The sequence below is a fragment of the Trachinotus anak genome, unplaced genomic scaffold (genome assembly GCF_046630095.1).
Source record: "Trachinotus anak isolate AG129_WGS33_773 ecotype Australia unplaced genomic scaffold, CSIRO_AGI_Tana_v1 ptg000025l, whole genome shotgun sequence".
NCBI classification, from domain to species: domain Eukaryota; kingdom Metazoa; phylum Chordata; class Actinopteri; order Carangiformes; family Carangidae; genus Trachinotus; species Trachinotus anak.
The window spans coordinates 21,552,325-21,571,951 of NW_027273876.1; the positions used below are offsets into that span (position 1 = coordinate 21,552,325).

A 19,627-nucleotide genomic window follows, 5' to 3' on the forward strand; every position below is an offset into this window, starting at 1 on the left:
GGCTGTGAGGTGATTTTGGCATCATGGCCACATTGCCCCTAATAATATCATTATGTTCCTCCATTTCTCTCCAATAATTCTATCTGTGAAAGATGAGAACATCTTTCTGAGTGTCACAAACATCCTAAAATGACTCTTTTAATACCAGATTTTTTTCCATTACATCTAATAAAAGAAAAACTTAGGAATAGGAATTCAGAGGCACGGCCAAATGAAGTCTGCTGCTCTCAGCCGGTCAGAGAAGGACAAACTCCATGGGCCCAAAAATGCAGACGACTGTACAATTTATTCAGAGCATAAATATGGTGCCAAGTTCAATGCCTCACAGTTGTAAGAAAAGACTCATATATTTCTCTGGCCTCTAAACCTATCAATCATAATTCCACATCAGAGACAACCAACCAGGCTGGAACTTTTCCAGGAAGTGTACCTCCAGGAGCTGCCTGTTTAAGGACTGTTACTGCCTGTTGTGCATGTGCATGCAGCATTATGTAAGTGCTCTACCAAACCTCTGTAATTGTTTGTTTTATTATCTGGTTTACAAAAGCTAACACTGTTAACTGTTTAACATGGTAGCTTTAATAAGACTCTGATGATTTGTTTAGAGCTCATGTAGCTTAAGTAAATGAGCCTTTATTGATTTAATGTTTCATTAATTCTTCTTGTTGCTGCTAATGGGAATCAGTAGCTGTTGCTCTTTATTTGGACTTATTTACACTGTTCAACCAGTACAGAAGTGGAGTGTGTTCACTCCTGTGGTGACAATTTATGCCTCACCCCTGTAGCAATACCAAACAGAAAGTTTAAAGACTTCCAAAACCTTCAGCAGTTATGAGTCTGACCAGGGTGGCGTGAGAATATGAGCCATGTGGGTCACAAGAAAAGGTGAAGACAGCAATTTCACTTGATGTTAGGACAAAGAGTAGCATCAGCCCCCAATACGGTCTGCCCACAGACTAGTCTCAGCATCAGGGTGTGAGTGGGGGTGTTATTTAACAATGAGACACATCACCATCTGTGTGACTGATTTTTAACAGACTGGGCATCAGAAATTATTACAAATATTTCTTCTTTCTCCATGGTGCCTGTCCAACTGGTGGTTCCCATGCCTGAAAACAGGAACAGTTATGCACTACTGAAAACGTCCTAAATCATGTTTTGCTTCTCAGGGTCAGACGACATACTACAGAGAAAATAGTCCAGGGTTCCCACACCTTCTTAACCATCAAATTCAAGGACTTTTCAGGGACTTTCCAGTCTCAGTTCACTCAAATTAAAGGACCCAACATGGCACACTAAGAATTTATATAAAGACAACTATTGGCTTGACACACACACACACACACACACACAGAGCACAAAGCAGATGTGCTCCTGTACAGACAGCAGCATCAGCTCATACAATAAACAGCTCTGTTCCTCTGAGAATCAACATGGCTGTCAGCACCGTGTCAGTCAGAGCTTATCAATGATTGAACACATGACTCTTATTTATTTTTACGTTTTTCAAAATGCAGAGTCTCTGTGTTCATTTTACATCTGTCAGCAGCCTGTTCTGCCACAGACATGACTAGGATGTAGTGAAACATCAGGAATATTCCTATAATAATCACCCACTTTTCATACAAATAAATATCTGTGTGACTGACGTGTAGCTGTTTGTCATCCAATAGCAACAATATAGAAGTACAGTATTAGTTTTTACATTTGCTGCTCTTTCTTAAACAAATATCTCTGGAATTAGATTATGCTGCATAACACAGCAATAACATTTGGTGTGAGTAGGCAGGGCAGTGGCAGACTTCAACAGCACAATGAGGAAAATAAATGTCATCTTAGAATTTAAGATGTCAACAAAGAGAAACACAACTAACCTATAGTGTGGATCGCCACTTTAAGTATTAGTTTAGGAAACCATTTAGTTTATTTGGAAAGTGAGGTGAGAAGATTAATATCAATCTCATGTCTGTGTTTTAAGTAGAGATCTGCAGTCAGGACATGGTTGATCTAGTCCAGGGGTCGGCAACCCGCAGCTCCGGAGCCAAATATGGCTCTTTCATCCCTCTGCTGCGGCTCCCTGTGGCTTTGGAAAATAAAGAATGAGTATTTAATTTAAATTTATTTTATTTTAGTTCGTTAGTATTTTAAATGTTATTCTAAATTTGAAGATTATGGCGATCTTGTTACATTAAAATAAAACGTGTTTAATTTTTTGTCTCTCAAAATATGCATCACAACCGCCGATGTGGGACACCCGCCAGCACGCGATTTATTGAGCTTTTCGCACCCCGGTAGGTCAACCATGGATGAATCCAAGAAAAGAAAAGTTTTTGAAGAAAACAGAATGTTTAATGCTACATGGGCAGATTAATTTGCTTTCACTGCTGACGAGGAGGACTCAAATAGACACTGAGTATTTTATTTGAAAGTAACCTTCAACCCAGCGTCTTTTTTTTCGGAGTTCAAAATGTTTTTGTTGCAATCAGAAATAAAATTTTGTTTTCTCTGTAGCAGTTCATTGATTTCATAAATGCAACACACTATAGTTTTTTTATACATAGCATAAAGGTAAAAAACGATATATGCAGTGTTATCTTCATTTTAGATGTCAAAAGGGTTTTGTGGCTCCCGGTGTTTTCTTTTCTGTGGGAAACGGGTCCAAATGGCTCTTTGAGTGTTTGAGGTTGACGACCCCTGATCTAGTCTAAAGAATGGAAGCAGAGGTTTACAGTTCAAAAAATATAACTACACCTTTTATGTTTAATCCAAACATAAACAGAAATGTTATCAGTTTATTTGTCCAGCCAGAGGTAACCAACATTTTCAACCTAACTAAGATAACAAGGGAATAATACCAACTGGTAGTGATACTAACACCAGTGAAACAACAAACAATTTCTGTTTGTGAATGGATTAAGCAAACAGGATATAATGTGTGTTCATGAGTTAGTGAGATGAAGAGAGGTTAATAGGTGTTTTTTCACTGCCTCCAGACCTGGTATTAACATCCATCTCAGCTGATCCGATCACAAGTGAATAGCTCTAAGTTCAAGTGTGAACGCACCCAAGACACATTAAGGACACATCTGAGATCCGATCACTCAGACCACATTGGGAGGTGGTCTGGGCCACATGTAACCACACTGAAGGACCGCCTCCTGTACTGACGTTCTCTGATACAGTCTGATTAGTCCCAAAACAGTTTCATAATGAACCGAAAATATTTTACTATTTCAAATGGATAAAACCTAATTGTGAATGGAGCAATGATTCGCTCAACCCCTCATTGCCCCACTCTCTCTCTGTCTCTCATACACAAACACACACATTGACAACAGATCCGTCTGGCGGGTTGGATAAAAACAATGCATACGTGTTTATTTGCATATAAAGCGGGGAAGTGAGATCCGATCAGTGGTCACTCGAGACACATGCAGAGACATATCGTATTTCCAGATGTGAACAGACTTACTTAGAGCTGACCACTGGTGATCATATCACTGAAGACGGCTGCAGGTCTGAACAGGGCCTATGTGTCATGCCTCTGCACTAATATCAAAATCTATTTCTCATGTAACTCTAGGAAAGAAAGTGAATATTAGCATATTCCTCAAAATGTTGAATATGGCAACAAATCTTGGTATTTCAGATGCTGAATCTGAATTTTTAATTTGAATTTTGAGATTGAATATACAGGAATTTAATTTTTTAACACTCTGAATTTGTGAACAATGAAAAAGTAGTTATTGAAAATTTCACAAGTTGAATTCACAGTCAAACAAAATTCAGAAAATATAATGTAATATTGGTGGATGATGGAATTTAAAGAAAAATACTGGTACTACTGCAGACCTCCTTCATGTTGCTATAGCTGCTCTTTATCGCAGTGAATTAATGCAAGTACATAAATAAGGCCGTTGCACAGCAGCAGTCTCCTAATCAGTAGCGAGACAAGATAAGCCTCACTTTTACTGCACTACATCCCAATGTGAATAAAAGAAAGCATACCCAGCCTGATCACATAAAAAACATCCATCTAGTGCAGCAGGGGTGCTATCAGCAGCCGAAATCTCACACTGAACTAAAAATCAAACCTATGTTGTGTGCCCAGTTAATTCTCTCTGTCAAGAAAAACTTGACAATTCCACATAACACACCATAAAAAAATGATAAGAAAGCATCTTGTTAAATGTGCCTGGGGACTATATAGTCATTGGTTCTTTCTTTACCATTTCTTCAGTGAGTCTGTGGATCGTTTCTGGGCAAACATGTCGTTGCTGAGTTGTTTAAATGTCATTTTTTAAAGCACTACATGTGAAATTCACTCCCCTCCATTGTATTGTGGTGCAGGCAGACACCTCACAGAATCACATTTCACACATAAGACTAAAACTATCTGCATTTGAACTACATTCAACTAGAGGTAGGTGAGAAAAATGTTTTCTGTAACATGAATAAAACCCATCCATAACGGTAAATTTAAAAAAAAATTAACACGTCATCTCTCCAGAACTACATCTGTCAGTATGAGTGAGTGTCCAGACCTTGGCTGTTCCAGTTCAGACTCTCCTCTGCCTTTTTGAGCTGTGTGTTGATGTCCCTGAGCTGGCCCTGGATCAGAGGACGCTCCACATCGAGCACAGAGTGCATCACCTGCAGCCAGGCAGTGAGAGAGAGAGAAAAAGAAAACAGAGATGTGATGTGATTTCCAGCCCCCATTAAGTGTGTACAGAAATATCATTTTAATATAACTGCCAGTGAAAGGCCACACAGAAGCCCAGAGCATCAAGATGGGGTGTCACCCTCATTATAGGAGCCGTCCATGTTGCTATGACTTAATTGAACTTGAGCTTTTAGCTACCTGAAGCAATGATGTATTTTTTAAAATGTAATCATCTGAGTGAGGCAGCTGTGATACATGTGGGTGAGCTTTGTTGGAGCTGTCCTCTGTGTGACTGTGTTAATTACATCTGTGATTGCTCTTATATTGTTTTATGCTGCATTACTGAAATTGCCATTTTGCACCTACGCCAAGTTCCCATTACAACCCAAAACAGAATTATGAAGAAGCATCTATTATGTGCTAATTCTTTCATTTAAGTGATTGAGTGAATACATAGACACAATACACATCCTCATGTGGATAAGGGTCAAATTAAAATACGACTGCTTGCTTTTCCTTCTGTGTGCAAGAGTACAGTTTAACAGGAGTTCAGTCCAGTAAAATGTAACTGATCCACACCATGATTTTGCCATTTATAAAACAAAATCAGGCAGCAAAAGAAAAAAAAAGGTAAACATGACCACGAGCCTACAGCTGTGCCAGCAGGCCTATAAATCTGTAACAGACAGATAGAAAAAAAATACTTGAGTAATCCCTTGGGAAAATTCAGAATGTAATGCTCCTTACACACCACTAACACGGCAAAAAGTGCTCGTTAGTCCTCAAGCTGGTATTTAAGTAAAGGTCAGAATGATAGACTAGCTGAGGTAATTTGATATGTATGAAATACAAATGTTAATGTTGAGCTGTCGCCTAAATCAAAAAGTTACAGCCTCTGCAGAGAAGTATTTTTACCAAATGTCATAGTGATTCATAGCGTTTATTTTGGGATATTTAAAGGAAAGCCGGCACTGTGACCAGAAGAGGACAGGTTAAATTGTGACCTGCTGAATTCATTTACACTTCAGAATTAACATGTGATCTGTTCCTAGATGTCCTCTCTAGATGAGGAAAACCACACATCAATGCCAATTTACTGTAAATGTCTGCCATATTGAAAGATGGACGCGAACGTTGCCTCTGTGAGGTCACCCACAGGTTTCTGAAGAGCGGCTCCGCCGTCGCCATCTTGGAAGCGCATAACTTCACCTAACTCCCATGGATGTATGGTCTTATAATAATACATCCATACTAACTCCCGGCTAAATTGTCCTAAGCATATGCTCCCGTTAGCATTGTTAGCACTGCTGTGTGTCTTGTTCGAAGGCTAACCCAAGGCTAATTCATTTACTGGCTAATTAGCTTAATGACGAGCTAAGCTAACAAGCCAGGTATGGCAAGGGCAGCATTAACATTAGCTAATTAGTGCTAACATATAAATAAAATGATACTGGAATTTCTCTCACCCCAAAAAAACAGCAGCACAGACTTCTTCATGTTCTGCTCTGTTCTGTTCTGTTCAGTTAACTGTCTGATATTTACATCAAAAATCCTATTTTACAGGATATTTACATCAAAATCAAAAATCCTCAACAACATACAAACAGTACAAACAGAGAGGTCACATTCCCTTACTGTGACGTCACCCTCAAAGAGGCCACGCCCTCAATGTCACATCTTTAAGACTTAACAAAATGTAAACAGCTGAGTTTTATATATATATATATATATATATATATATATATATATATATATATATATATATATACATAAGCGCCCCATTCACTTGTCATGAAAGCAGAAATTAGCTATAGATACTGTTTTTTGGACCAGACTGTATACATGTTTATTTCTGCTGTAAATTTGGACATTTTAACATGGGAGTCTATGGGGATGGGGAGAGAGGTGTTATTGAGGTTGTAAAATAACTTTCAAATCTGCTGCAAATTCATTTATTAGTATTTGTCTGAATCATAGGCAAATGAAACCAGTCTCCACTCACTAAACATTTGTTGAACCTTAGCTCTAAACAGATAGAGAAAAGGCATTATATCTGTATGATACTTAGTGCTTTGATTCAGCTGTTTAAAGACGCCTGAAAGTATTAGTATGTATCACTAAGCAACCTCCATTAACATTTTCTCCACAACCACTGCCTCTGACATTGACTGCAGGACCTACATAGTTAATTGAACTGACTAATGGATGTTGCCACCCCTATTACACTGATGCTAACATGGATAAAAAGCCTCACACTGCCACTGTGAATCCACCCCATGCTCTGATGTCACAATTTAATTATCGTTTAATGCCTTCTCTACGGAGAGCCAGTGATGTCACAGGAAAAGTAATAAAGCATTTCCTTAATTAAAGTTCCTTATAAATGAACTATTAATCCAGCAATAAATACCTACGATTTAAAAATGGATTTTAAAAAAACAGCATAACAATGCCATTAAACAAACCATTTAGAAATGCACTGATTAATTCATGAATAAATATTAGAATTTGATCTCTGGTCCTCCATACTTGACTGTCTTGACTGTCTGTTGCCTAATCTGCACCAACCTTGTTGTATCCCCCCACGGTGAGCTCCAGGTTGGCCACATATTGCCACAGCTGCCCCCTGGTGGTGTAGATCTGCACTGCAGTTTCAGGGATGGCCTCAGTCTGTCTGGCCTCCAAGTATCTCACCTCCCTCAGCACAGAAGCCAGCTGAGGAAGAGGAAGATCACGTTTTATCATCACAAAAAAACTTGAATATAGAGTACCAGAGTTTTGGTGTTGGTGGTAGAAAACTTTCCACTGAATCTCAGATTAATGAGGGGTTGGTTAGCAACTCTTAAGGGCAGCATGGCCCAACATTACTGCCTGTAAATGAAAAACTGAAACACTGATCCCACCTAATTAAAAAGATGAATGTGCACAGAAAACACAACTTTATTTAAGGATCCATGCAGCTGCAGGCGAGTGTGTGACACTTATTTGGAAGATATTTAATGAAAGGAATCAGCTTGATATAAAGTTGGTAAGTATTTAGATAGTGAAACAGTTTCTGCTCCTAAGTCTCTGAGCTTCAGTGCATTATATCTAAAATAATGGATAATACATTAAAATGCCAATTCTCAGCTTTAATTTGATTAGGTTTACATCAATATGGAAAGAACTGTGTGTGAGATATAGAGCTTGTTATTCATTGTGCCCAAATTGCAGGGGTTCAAAAGCAATTTGACACTTGGCTGCCAAATGTTTCTTGGGCAGCTATGTGTTGTTTCAATATTAGTTTATGCACAACAGAGCTCAAAGGAGTTGAGAGTAGATTGGAAGTTCAGAGCTGCCTTGTAAGTTGTGAGGTGGAGTTTCTCTGTCAATATAAGGAGTGAAGAGGTGACCAAGCAAGTGAAAGGGATGAGCAAATCAAAAATCCATCATAAAGCTATCAAAGGTCATTGGTTTGCCAAAATAAACAGTTGGTTTCATTCTAAAAAAAAAAAAAGCAGGTGAGCGAAGGTAAACTAGAAGACGGCCACGGGATCATTTGCATGGTGAAGAAAAACCTTTTTATGGCCAAACAGCTAGTGAAGAACACTCTCCAGGCTGTAGGTTGGCCTGTTTCCTTATCAAATATCAAGAGAAGACTTCATGACCAGAACCTCAGAGGATTCACCACAAGATGTAAACCCATGGTCAACCTCAGAAACAGAATGGTCTGGTTGCACTTCACAAAAACACACAAAAAAGAAAACAGTAGAGTTCTGGAATAAAGTTCTATAGACTAAAAAATCAACCTTGAAGCTCATGACCTAAAACCACCACATCATCTGTCAAACATGGAGCTGGTTCTGTTCCAGCCTGGGCTTTTATGGCTCCACTGATACTCTCACTGCTGACAGAACAAAGGGATGAATGCAGAGACATACAGGAGCAGTCTGAGCTTAGATTCAGCCAAACGCATCAAAACGTATTGGTCAACACTTCATTATTCATCAGGACAATGCTCCTCAACATATGACCAAAGCAACCAAAGAGCTTTTCGGGGTGAAGTGGTGGAATACACTGACTGTCAGAATTCACCTGAGTCCACCTGCTGAAGACCAGACTAAAGGTAGAGAGGCTCCACAACAAGCAGGAGCTGAATGAGGCTGCAGTGAAGCCTGGGAGAGCATCACCAGGGAAGACACAGAGTCTGCTGATGTCTGTGGGTAAAAGACTTCAGGTCGTCACTGACTGGAAAGGATTTTCCACAAAATATTAAATATGACGATTTTAGTTTGACTTTGTGTGTATCTCTCCAATTACTCTTCCACCACTAAACTTCAGACTCTTTGTGTTGGCAGGTCTGTATCTCCCACACAGTTCTTTCTATATAGATGTAAACCTGCTCAAATCAAAGTTGAGACTTGGAGCCATTATTTTATTTCAGATTGAATGTTCTGAATGTCTGAACTGTAGAACCAAACTAATATATCACTCAGACCTTGTCCAAGCTTTATGAGCAGAGAGACATCTAGCAGCTGGTCTCAGATCAGTTTTTCTACTGTAAGAACCTGCGGGTTAAAGTTGACTGAGATCAGCTGAGTGTCCGGGTCCCTGCTGATTAACGGCAGGCTCAGGTTGTACTGCGAACTCTCGCCCACGGTCTCCATCCACATCTCATACAGGCTGGCGGAGTATCTGGAATAACAAACACAAACAACACAATCAGCAGTCGCCATCAAACAGAAGTTATTACCAAAGAAAAACAGTTGTTTTATATTCCCATTAAAAGGCCTGGGGCTTTTATTACACAAGGCCACAGGCGTGAAAACAGCTCATGTCATGGAAATTAACACAAGCAACCAAGTGAGCAGCTAAAAGCCATATGATTGAGCCATTTTCCCAATTCTCCGAGGCTGTAAACAGAATGAGAGGCATGATGTGCTCGTCCACATCAAGCAGACAATAAGGGCAGAGGGAGAGGTAGCAGTGCACAGGGTTACATACCGGCGTGTACAGGCGTTTGCGGAGTGGGGGGGGTAATATGAGGATAAACGCTGATTCATCTCCAGGAGACTGGGAACAGACAATATGTCAGGGCTCTGTACAGCTATATCAATCTGTAAATAGCCAAGATTATGATGAGAACTTCAGTGCACACTGTGTGCTCCTTATTGGATTTCTGCGCTGAGCTTCATTTCCTGATAGTGGCACCGCAGACGCAGAGGCAATCAAATGCCTCGGTCATGGCCATAAATCACACTGCATTTTGTCTGTGGGGGTAATGAGTGAGGAAGCCCACCCTGTTCCTGACTGGAATATGTATAATAACGATGACATTTATTCTCAGGCAGCGGCGATGATTATTACAGCATAACAAGGGATCTAATTTCTGATTGGAGTAAATTGAGGGCAAAGAACTGGTGTTGTTCATCATTCTATTACTCTGGGTGGGGGGAGGTGGGGGTGGGAGGGGGGGGTGTGCGGGGGGGGGGGCATAAAGTGAAGGAGTGATAAGCATGTGAAGCATAAAGAATGGGTAGATGTCTGTGTGTGTGTTTGTGTGTGTGTGTGTGTGTGTGTGTGTGTGTGTGTGTGTGTGCGTGAGTGTGTGTGTGAGTGAATTCACAAAAGACCTCTACACACTTTTCAGGTTATACTGCGAAAACACACACACACACACACACACATATACACTTTTACATTACCATACTTGCAACGACTTAGACTAATTAATTCACTAACTTTGGTTCCTCTGCAAACTGCATTGTAGTTTTTCCTGTAACCTGTAACACTCATCCTAATCTTCGCTCTAAAACAATATTAGGGCTGCACCTACTGATTACTTACATGAGAATTAATTGTTATTTTTTGATTAGTACATTAATCATTTGGGCTATAATCCAAATGTGTGCATTATGTGCAAAACCCAAAGATATTAAGTTTAGTATCGTATATAACACAGAGAGGGAGAAAATTCTCATGTTCAGTGAATCTTTGTTGTTTTGTCTTGAAAAATGACGAAGTAATTTAAGGTCCTGCACACCCACTCAGATGTTTTTAGGCTAATTAGACCTCTGCTGAAACGTTTAATTTGAACAGAGCAGGTCCCCAGAGGATGAATCCTGATGACGCTGGTGATCTTCAGAACTGACCGTCTCCATCTGATTCTATTTTTATGTTTGGTGTAATTTGAAACCATTGGACATTTTTTAATGAGCAGAAGTATTCTGGCAGATAGCTGGGTTACATATTTGTGTTTCTTCTGGGTCAGTCCAGGCCTGGTTCCTTGGCCTGAGTCCAGCACACATACAGCATGTCTGACTGGAAAATTTCCCCAGTCGTCAACCAACACTGGAGGATAACATCCAGGGTTACCCCGGTGTGGAGGTGTGTGGGGCTGGACTCAGGATGCAGATGCAGGGTTTATTGTTATATTTTGAAAATCTGGTTGTGCTGCTGATTTCTTAACCACCATCACATCTTTTAACGTTGAACAACATGGGCTCTGTTTATTTTCTGTTTTAACAGTTCACTGTTGTCTGCTTGTGTCCCTGGTGACTTTAAGAATGCTGGAACCCACTCTCTATGATAAGTCTCTATGCACAGTCAAACAGGCAGTTACACAGTACAATTACATTCTTTTTAAGGGGATTTTGGGGGATTTTTGTGCCTGTATTTGACAGTCACAGTAGAGACAGACAGGAAGTAAGGGGTGAGAGAGTAGGGGAGTGACATGCAGTACACAGGAGTCAAACTGGGGACCTGCCACCCACAGGGCTTTTTGCACCCATGTGGTATGTGCCCTAATTGGGTCAACCCCACAATGAAATTCTTTGCTTGTGCTCCTTTGACACAGACATTAAGAAATAAGGATGAAAAAAGTGTGTTGTGCAGTAATGCAAATATTGCACATAACAGAATATTAAAACAAACTGTAGAAATAACTGTGTGTGTGGGTGTGTGGGTGTGTGTGTGTGTGTGTAGAGTTATCGACTGCAGACCACAGAAATCAGCTGCCAGGCGTTTCACCAGAGATGAGACCACATCACTCCTGTTTCAGAGTTGATTTTATGATTTTAAGATGATGATGATTTTCTCTCCCAGCTGCATTTCTGGCCTCTTGGCACCACCACTGAACGACCGGGCCCCATCTTACATCACTGACCTCCTCACCCTCATATATTCCTGCTGGCCCTCTTAGATCTGAAAATCAGCTGTTGCTCTTGTTCTGAGGGCAAAGCTTGAGACAGAAGGTTGTAGGGCATTTGCCATGAATTAGACAAGCTAACTCAGTTTCCTCTTTTTTATAAAACTCATTTTTATGAAATGGCTTTAACTGAGTTTCTGTTGGTATTTCTGTTTGCTTTTATTGTTTTTTATAATTTGAAGGTTTTTATACTGCAGTCATGGCCCCATCTTAAAACAATTATCAAAGTTTTTTTCTTTTTAGATTTCAGTTTTTAACCCCCTTTTTATAATTTCTTTTACACCACTGGAAAAGGTTTTATTCTTTTAAAAACCTGATTTTAATTAGCAATGACAGAGACTCATGTCATGACATGGTTCTTCCATTACCCCTTAAATGAGGCTGTAACCCTGATGTTGGCTTGAGATGAAGTAAAATGTGTTCTCTACTCTTTCTATTCATTGTGTATAATCCGTCTGTGAGGATTTTTCTTCAACAGTGTAGAAACAGAGCAGCTCTCTCTTTCTCTCTTTGACTCTCACACAATTCAGTTTGACTACAAACAGCATTTCCTGCCCGGTGGGATGCTTCATCTCTCAGCCTCTGATGCTGGATGTGGTCTAAAAGGCCATTTCTCACTTGGCATCAGCGAGCAGCGACAGAGCATATGGGATTATGGGAGTCCTGTGAAATAATCTGTGGAGCAGCGCCGCAGTAATGAGAACATAAATCACGCTCAGAGCTGCATGTCTACATGCTTCTCCTCAGGGGCTGCTTCATAAATGTTACCCACTCAACTAACACAATCACAAATGTTCAGTATGAAAACAGTGCTGGTGTGAAATTACAGGAGACATAGCTAATATCTGATGCTTGTGACTGGCTCTTGTGGTCTTTACGGTCCAATCTGTTTATTCTGTTTAATCTTCCTCTCTGTTCTTTTATTCAGTAACACACTGATCTAAGCCTGATGACATATAGAGAAATACAGGAAGATAAGACCCACACACACCTGTCCAACAGTTGCATCATCTCATCATACTTCTGGATGACCCTGGCTCCTTCTGCAGACTCCAGGCACCTGCAGAGAAGATAAGACTTTACAAAGCCCTGCAAAGTTTATACCCAGTATCTTTCCAGTGATGATGAGGCCTTTCAAACGTTATGCAAAAGAGCAGCTACAAAAGAGCCACTGTAAAAATGCACAACCACATCAACATTATTTTTTTTAATCTGTTGCGTTGGTTGCGTGCGGAGACTCACGGGTAGGAGAGGTGTCTGAATTTGGAGAAGGGGGTCTGGATGCGCTGCTGTAGCTCCTGGGCCCATCTCAGCCCCCCAGCTACTGCAGGCATATTCTTATTCACTGGAGTCGAACCTGAGGAGGTCAAGTATCAGTACTTATTATAATACAGATATTTAACACAGTCAGTGACGACTGAGATAAGAACTGTACACATAATGGACAAGTTAATGCTGCACCAGAGGAGAATATACCCAAGTAACCTTACAGAGGTTGACTTTTCTGGTTCCAGTTTTAATTAAGAAGTTTTTAAAGCTCCATATTTTCACTTCTCCAGTGTTTTATCTGAAGTGTTGATCTCCATCAGAAGATATATTTGTGGTTTTAAGAACCAAAAACCATCTCAGTGTAGTTTTACATCTCCTCTCTCAGGTTCTCTCTGGAGCTCTGGTAACAACAGGTCAGTCAGCCAATCAGAAGAGAGGCTCTGAGCTGACTTATATAAAATTATAGCAAATTTCAGGTAAACACTCAGAGAAACCAAATCCTGCAAGGTTGGATGGTGGGTCCAGGTGGGCGGGGCTTGGGGTGTAGCTGAGAGCAGTGACTGTTTTGTTATGACATCACAAAGTTGCAGAAGTCCTGACGGCTGGTTTTAAGGCTCAGTTTCTGAATACAGGCTGTGTGCATTTCTCTGTGGACTGAGGCTTTGATACTTTCACAGTATTAATATAGAACCTAGACCTGCTTTATGATCACAAACACATGGACATCTACCTTTAGACTGTGTGGAGCTTTAAAATCAAGACCCTCCCGAATTTAATACAACAACAACCAGTGAGTCCTTTCCAAGTGTCCTTGAGGCATCTTATGAATCTCATTGTTGGATGTAGAAGAAAATCATATTTCCATGTTTTTTTTGTTTATGCCTTCATCAGAGCATTTGAGTCCATTTTACAGTTCAGAGCATAAATGGTAAATATATTGCACTATATAGTGAATATGAAATAGGAACAGTTAGATGGATTATTCAGAGTAATGTTATACTGTGTTGCTGTGTAATGTTTTTTAAATAGCTTTTTTAAATAGTGTTTGAAGCCAGAACTCCCACAGACAGGTATCTCAAAACCTGGACCAACAAAACCAAAATGTGTACCGAGTGAGAATGTGTTTGGCTGCACCAACTCTTTACACCTTGAACACTAAGTTGACCCAGGCCTCTGCAAATTTAACATAAAACATTAATGTTTTTAACTTGATACATTGTGATGTTATATTGATGTTTGACCTCCCAGTCACAGCCATAATTCTGCAGAAACTTCTCTCTCATCTCTCTGTAATGTGACTGAATTGAAAATTGTAGAACGACAGGACTTGTTCTGAATCTCACCCAGCTCCTCTGCAGTTTGGATGTGTTTGTTGTAGAGGAGTTTACAGGAGTCCAGCTCCTTGTCGAACACCGAGACTAGGAGAGGGTACCGGTCCAGAGCGACAGCGGCCACTAAGGGACGCTCCAGCAAGCTGCCGAACATATCCAGAACCTGCAGACATCAGACAAGTGAGAGGGCTCTGATAGCTGTTTGTGGCTGTTTGTGAGAAACAGAGAGATTAAACTCCCAGACCTTGAAGGCGTGGTCCAGTCCAGGGGCATCGTCAAAGGCCTGACAGAAAACAGCTCCTAGTCGTCGCTCTGCGTCATCCACCTTCAGTCTGAACTCCCTCACATCCTCATCAAACTCCTGCAGGGCAGAGAGCTCAGCTAGACCAACAGCCAAAACACCACACAGCAGTTTGAGTGGACGCATATTCCTTTTCACATCTCACTGACTCAAAGCCGTCCAGCGGGGAACACTGGCTGGGTCTTACAAGCAAAATAAATTGCTTTTCTTGCTATAACTCAGAAACATCTCGGTTAAGCATCTAAACAGCGCTGAGAAAAGACGGGTTTGGCAGAAAAACAATTTGCTCCACAAATGCTGGAGTGACCAGGCTGTGTTTGTGGTGTCTGCCAACCTGAGAAAAAAGAGCAAGTACTGAGAAGTATTCAGGAGGAAAAATTACACTAAGAGTGTAGCCTGTCTCTAGTAAATCATAAAACCTTTGTAAACTGATCTTTAAAGTTGCTCTACGAAATCACAGCCTATTTTCCCAGCAGGCAGGGGAGCAAAGCCCTGGTGCACCCTGTGAGGCTGATCTGTACCCTGTTGTTGAGGTCCAAGCAGTCGTAGGGTTTCTCTGTGAAGACTTTGTAAGTGTCCACAAACTCTTGATGGAGCAGCTGGACCTGCTGGCTGAGGGCTCGGCCTCTGATGCCTCCAATCTCCAATTTCTCAAGCTTCAACAGGTCCACAGCTGTTAACAGGACGTCCTACAGGGAGACAGATAGGGCATCAAGCTCAACCGCAGCATCACTGCAATCAAAGGTCAACATTTTTCAAAATAAGACAAGTATCACCTCAGTATCTCAGTCCACATAACAAAAATGCTGACATTTGGCACCTTTGATTCATTAATAGTGTTTCCATACTCACCTTAATGGTCTTGACTCTGTTAATAAAGCGGTCAAGTCCAGAGAAGACCAAAAGTGGGGAAAAGTCCCAAGGCCTAACCAAGCTCCTGTTCCTCTGGTACTGGCTCAGATTGGCCCTCCGGTCCTCGTAGGTGCTCTTGAAGAGCTGCAGGATCTCCAGGCTTGTCTGTACCTTCAGGAGACTCTCTGACACCTCCCCTCTCAGAACCTCCTCTGGAACTAGATACGACTGGGCCTGGTGTTGCAAAATAACAGGTTTACAATACACAAGTGCTATAGTCACAGCTAAATGCTTAGTTAATAATGCAACTAACTCTGTGTGGACAGACAATTAGTTAGTCAACCACAGTCAACCTCTGTGGTTGACTTCCATCCAATACATATTAAAGACGAGTCAGCTCAATATTTTACCAACTCATGGAGCATTAATTAGCTCGCTGGCTAAAGCTGATAAAACCTGTCAGTGACACAGCAAGATACCTCTGTGTGAAATCAAGAACCTGTCATTGCAAAAATGATCTGCTACTCACTGTAGAGTGGAAGCTTGAAGGGTCCTGTCAACAGTAACTAAGTAACTTCTAACTAAGTAAGTTTCTTTAGAACGGAAGACGCCTCTGGATGAGGAGTCAGGGTGATTAATCTAATTCTATTTTCAATTATGGTTTTGGCCCTACATAAACCACCCCCTCATAGTTACGTTTTGGTGTGCAACCGGTTCATAGACTTTCTATTTATAGTCGGGAGAGACCAGGCCTGTTTAACTATCTATCTATCTATCTATCTATCTATCTATCTATCTATCTATCTATCTATCTATCTATCTATCTATCTATCTATCTATCTCATTTTTAAATTTTTTTTAATTTGTTTTCAAGAAAGTTTAAGAAGGTTCACTGTTAAAAAAGACAAAGTTATTTTTAAAGTTCAATAAATGTGGGGTGTTTCCAAAGTCAATGAGTTAAATAATCATGATCTCAATATGGATCAAAATACTACTACTAGTAATTATAATAATAATAATAATAATAATAATAATAATAATGGAGCAGCCCTATTTCAAGTACCTGCACATAGGCCCATAAGGCGGCACAAATGTACAGGGGTCACTTGTATATGTTTTACGTTTATCTATGTTTTCGTGACAGGAGTTTAATCAGCCAATAAAAGATCTGCACGACATGTAGTTGAGATTTGGTTGGTGTGGCAGGAATGGTGTTGGGCTATGAAGCAATTTTAATGCAACTTCAGCGTTCATCATGGGGCAAACACTGGTCCAAAAAGAATTTTTATTATACCCAATCACTGGAAAAGGACCGGCCGTAAAATGGTTAATACATTTTTCTGAGCATCACAGTCCCCATGAAATGAGTTTTTTTATTATGAGGCTGCAATTTGATCCACTGGGTCCTGTAGCATTTGGGATGTCTAGAAGAGCCGTATGATTAAATCATTTTATCCCAGTCATGTGTGCAGGGAGCCAGCAGGAAGTCAGCCAGCTCGAACCTCCATGCTGTCAACAGGCTCGGCTGGACAGGGGCTCTACTGTGTATCCTGCAGGGGCCCAAAAACTCCCCCAGAGACATGATGGAGCTTTTCACGCCCAGTGAGCAACTTTCATAGGAATAAATGGGGTGCCATGTTTGAATACAGGATCTGGTTCTTTTTAATACATCCATGTGCCTGCCTCTGCAACCTGCAGCTACCCATAACACCCTTCTCTGCATAGAAGACGTTTATGTGTATCTTCTATTAACCACACGAGTACGTGCACCCAGCCAAGAACAGTTCCAGCACGCAACGACCCATAACACCACAACATCCAGTCCAGGCTAAGCTAAGCTAATCATGTCCTCACACACACTAAACAAACAAGTTGAAATAAATAAATAAAAATAAAGTTCAGGAGATACTGTTCTTGTTCTCAGGGTCTAACCTCCTCCATTTGGAAAGTGCCCTGAGAATGATTTGGCGCTTTATAAATAAAACTTGACTTGACTTAACTTAACTTAACTTAACAGGGTGGGATATATAATATTTAGCCAATACTGTTCTATCTATTTTTCTTATAATTACATTTGTACTAAGGCCTCTCATGTAGCTCCGACTACCTAAAATATCACAGAATTTGCCAGATGAACCCCACAGTGTGCTGAATTTTTCCTAACCTCATAGACAATGAGATATTCCTGATCCACTGTGCATGAGATGCAGAAATTGTTTTCTTTAATTTCAGTAGAATTAGATGACGAGCAGCGCACAGAATGACAACAAGTCAGAGTAGATACCAGAGGGTTCAGAGCTGTAGCGCACAGGGATTCATAGTTTATACCACATTTTTATTTAATCTGGAGACCCTGTGGCGTTTAGGTCCCCTGTGTCAAAATCCAGATTTAATACATTGATTATTTTAGCTGATATTATCTCACATTGGGGGAATATGACAAATATTTTAAAAACTGACACATAAACCTGGGCAGAAAGGATTTTCAGCAAGGATCCTGACTTTGTCTCTGGGGCTTTGGGCAAAGTAAATTGAAACTGCCCTTTGTAGTCTGCTGAGTACCTGATGAGTACTTGAACACCACAGGATACACACACACACACACACACACACTCCAAAGAGAGTGAGAGGGACTTTGGAGAGGGCCCACAGATCAGTTTTGCCCCAGGCTCCTCTAGAGGGTTAATCTAGCACTGCTGGCTCATTAGTATTTCCTAAAACAAAGAGTCACTCTACATTTCCAGCAGAGGTTTGTTTCCAGGGAACTGAACACAAAGGAACTGCACAATAGAGATTTGATAGCATGAACAGTGAAAGTCTTCATGGCTGAGAGAAGGAACATGGTCCAGCCACAGACAGTGAAACTACCACTCACCTGCTTTGTGCTGACAGGTGATCTCAGGTGACAAGTGCAGTTCAGAAAAACCACAGTAGGAAGCACTTAACAACAAAACCTAAATAAAACCGGCCCTTGGGACTGGACTCAGAGAAAAGAAACTGCTGCTGCTCACCTGCTGTATGAGGAGGTTGCAGGTTTCCTGCAGCAGAACAATGAGACGTGCTGGGGTGTTGTAGTATCTGGAGTTGGCCCACACTAGGCACACTGTGTGCATCAAAGGGCCGATTTGACCCCTGACATCGGGAAACTCAGCGCTCTCCATGTCCTCGAACAGGCGCTGCAGGGGCCTCAGGTAGGTGCAGATGTCCCTCGCCTCCTCCAAGGCTGGAAAGAAAAGATGAAATACAAGGTTTGAAAAAGCAGATGATAATAAATCATCTAAAATCACTTCAACCAGACACATGCTACACAAGTCTAATTACACTTTTCTCTATTGTAACGTGTACAGATTAAATACCTGCGAGAATGTCCTGTTGTATGTTCGTAAAAGCAGGGAAATAACTGCTCTCCACAGCGTCCAGCAGCTTCGCCATCTTCTGCACCTTAGAGGATTTTAACTGGGAGTGGATACACTCCAGATCTGCATATCTTCAAGTAGAAAAAAAGATGGAGGACAAAGAGGGTTCTGTCACATTTGTATTAGAACACAGGATTCATAAATCTATTGCTAATTTTCAGTTTAAATGTCTTAAGTTCTTAGGAATTTTGAACTACCAACTGGTTTTAAACGGGGGATTTTTTTCTAATTGAGTTGCACCATAATTCAAAGAATTTCTTAGCTAATAAAGATGGTAGTAATACTATTAATTACCATGGCCATATTTCCCAACATATGCAATATTTTTCGGTTTTTGGCGGTTTTGCACATCTGCCCTGCTTACCTGATGTAAATTATAAAATAAAATAATCTAATTATATCTTATTAAAAAACAGTAGAGTACAATGATATAATAATGTATTATTTTAAAAAACCCCAAATTGAAACATAAAATATTGGTGCTGGACTGTATCAAGATATTAAATTTTGGATACTGCCAAGGCCTAATGATACTAAAGCACATCTATAGCACTGTTCAATCATAAGCAATCAGTTATGTAAACAGGAAGTGACCAATAGCATCACAGC

General features: G+C 40.6%; 1 protein-coding gene across 7 annotated transcripts in view; it reads right to left on the minus strand.

Annotated features, from left to right (window-relative positions):
- dnah9 (dynein, axonemal, heavy chain 9) overlaps positions 1–19,627 on the minus strand; it is a 195,717-nt gene that overhangs the window by 173,777 nt on the left and 2,313 nt on the right. For 6 of the 7 annotated variants that reach the window (XR_011685190.1, XR_011685189.1, XR_011685187.1 and 3 more), the window contains exons 4-14: positions 18,959–19,089; positions 18,614–18,825; positions 15,603–15,836; positions 15,272–15,439; positions 14,694–14,810; positions 14,462–14,612; positions 13,092–13,206; positions 12,841–12,909; positions 9,211–9,337; positions 7,232–7,378; positions 4,545–4,653 (exon numbers count right to left, since the gene is read on the minus strand). Coding sequence is in view for 3 of the 7 variants with exons in the window: in XM_071463599.1 (XP_071319700.1) it covers positions 4,545–4,653; positions 7,232–7,378; positions 9,211–9,337; positions 12,841–12,909; positions 13,092–13,206; positions 14,462–14,612; positions 14,694–14,810; positions 15,272–15,439; positions 15,603–15,836; positions 18,614–18,825; positions 18,959–19,089 (1,580 nt within the window). In the remaining 4 variants the exon portion in view is untranslated. Of the gene's footprint in view, positions 1–4,544; positions 4,654–6,129; positions 6,300–7,231; positions 7,379–9,210; positions 9,338–12,840; positions 12,910–13,091; positions 13,207–14,461; positions 14,613–14,693; positions 14,811–15,271; positions 15,440–15,602; positions 15,837–18,613; positions 18,826–18,958; positions 19,090–19,627 lie in introns of those variants that run through there. The other variant, XM_071463600.1, reaches the window with a different exon arrangement.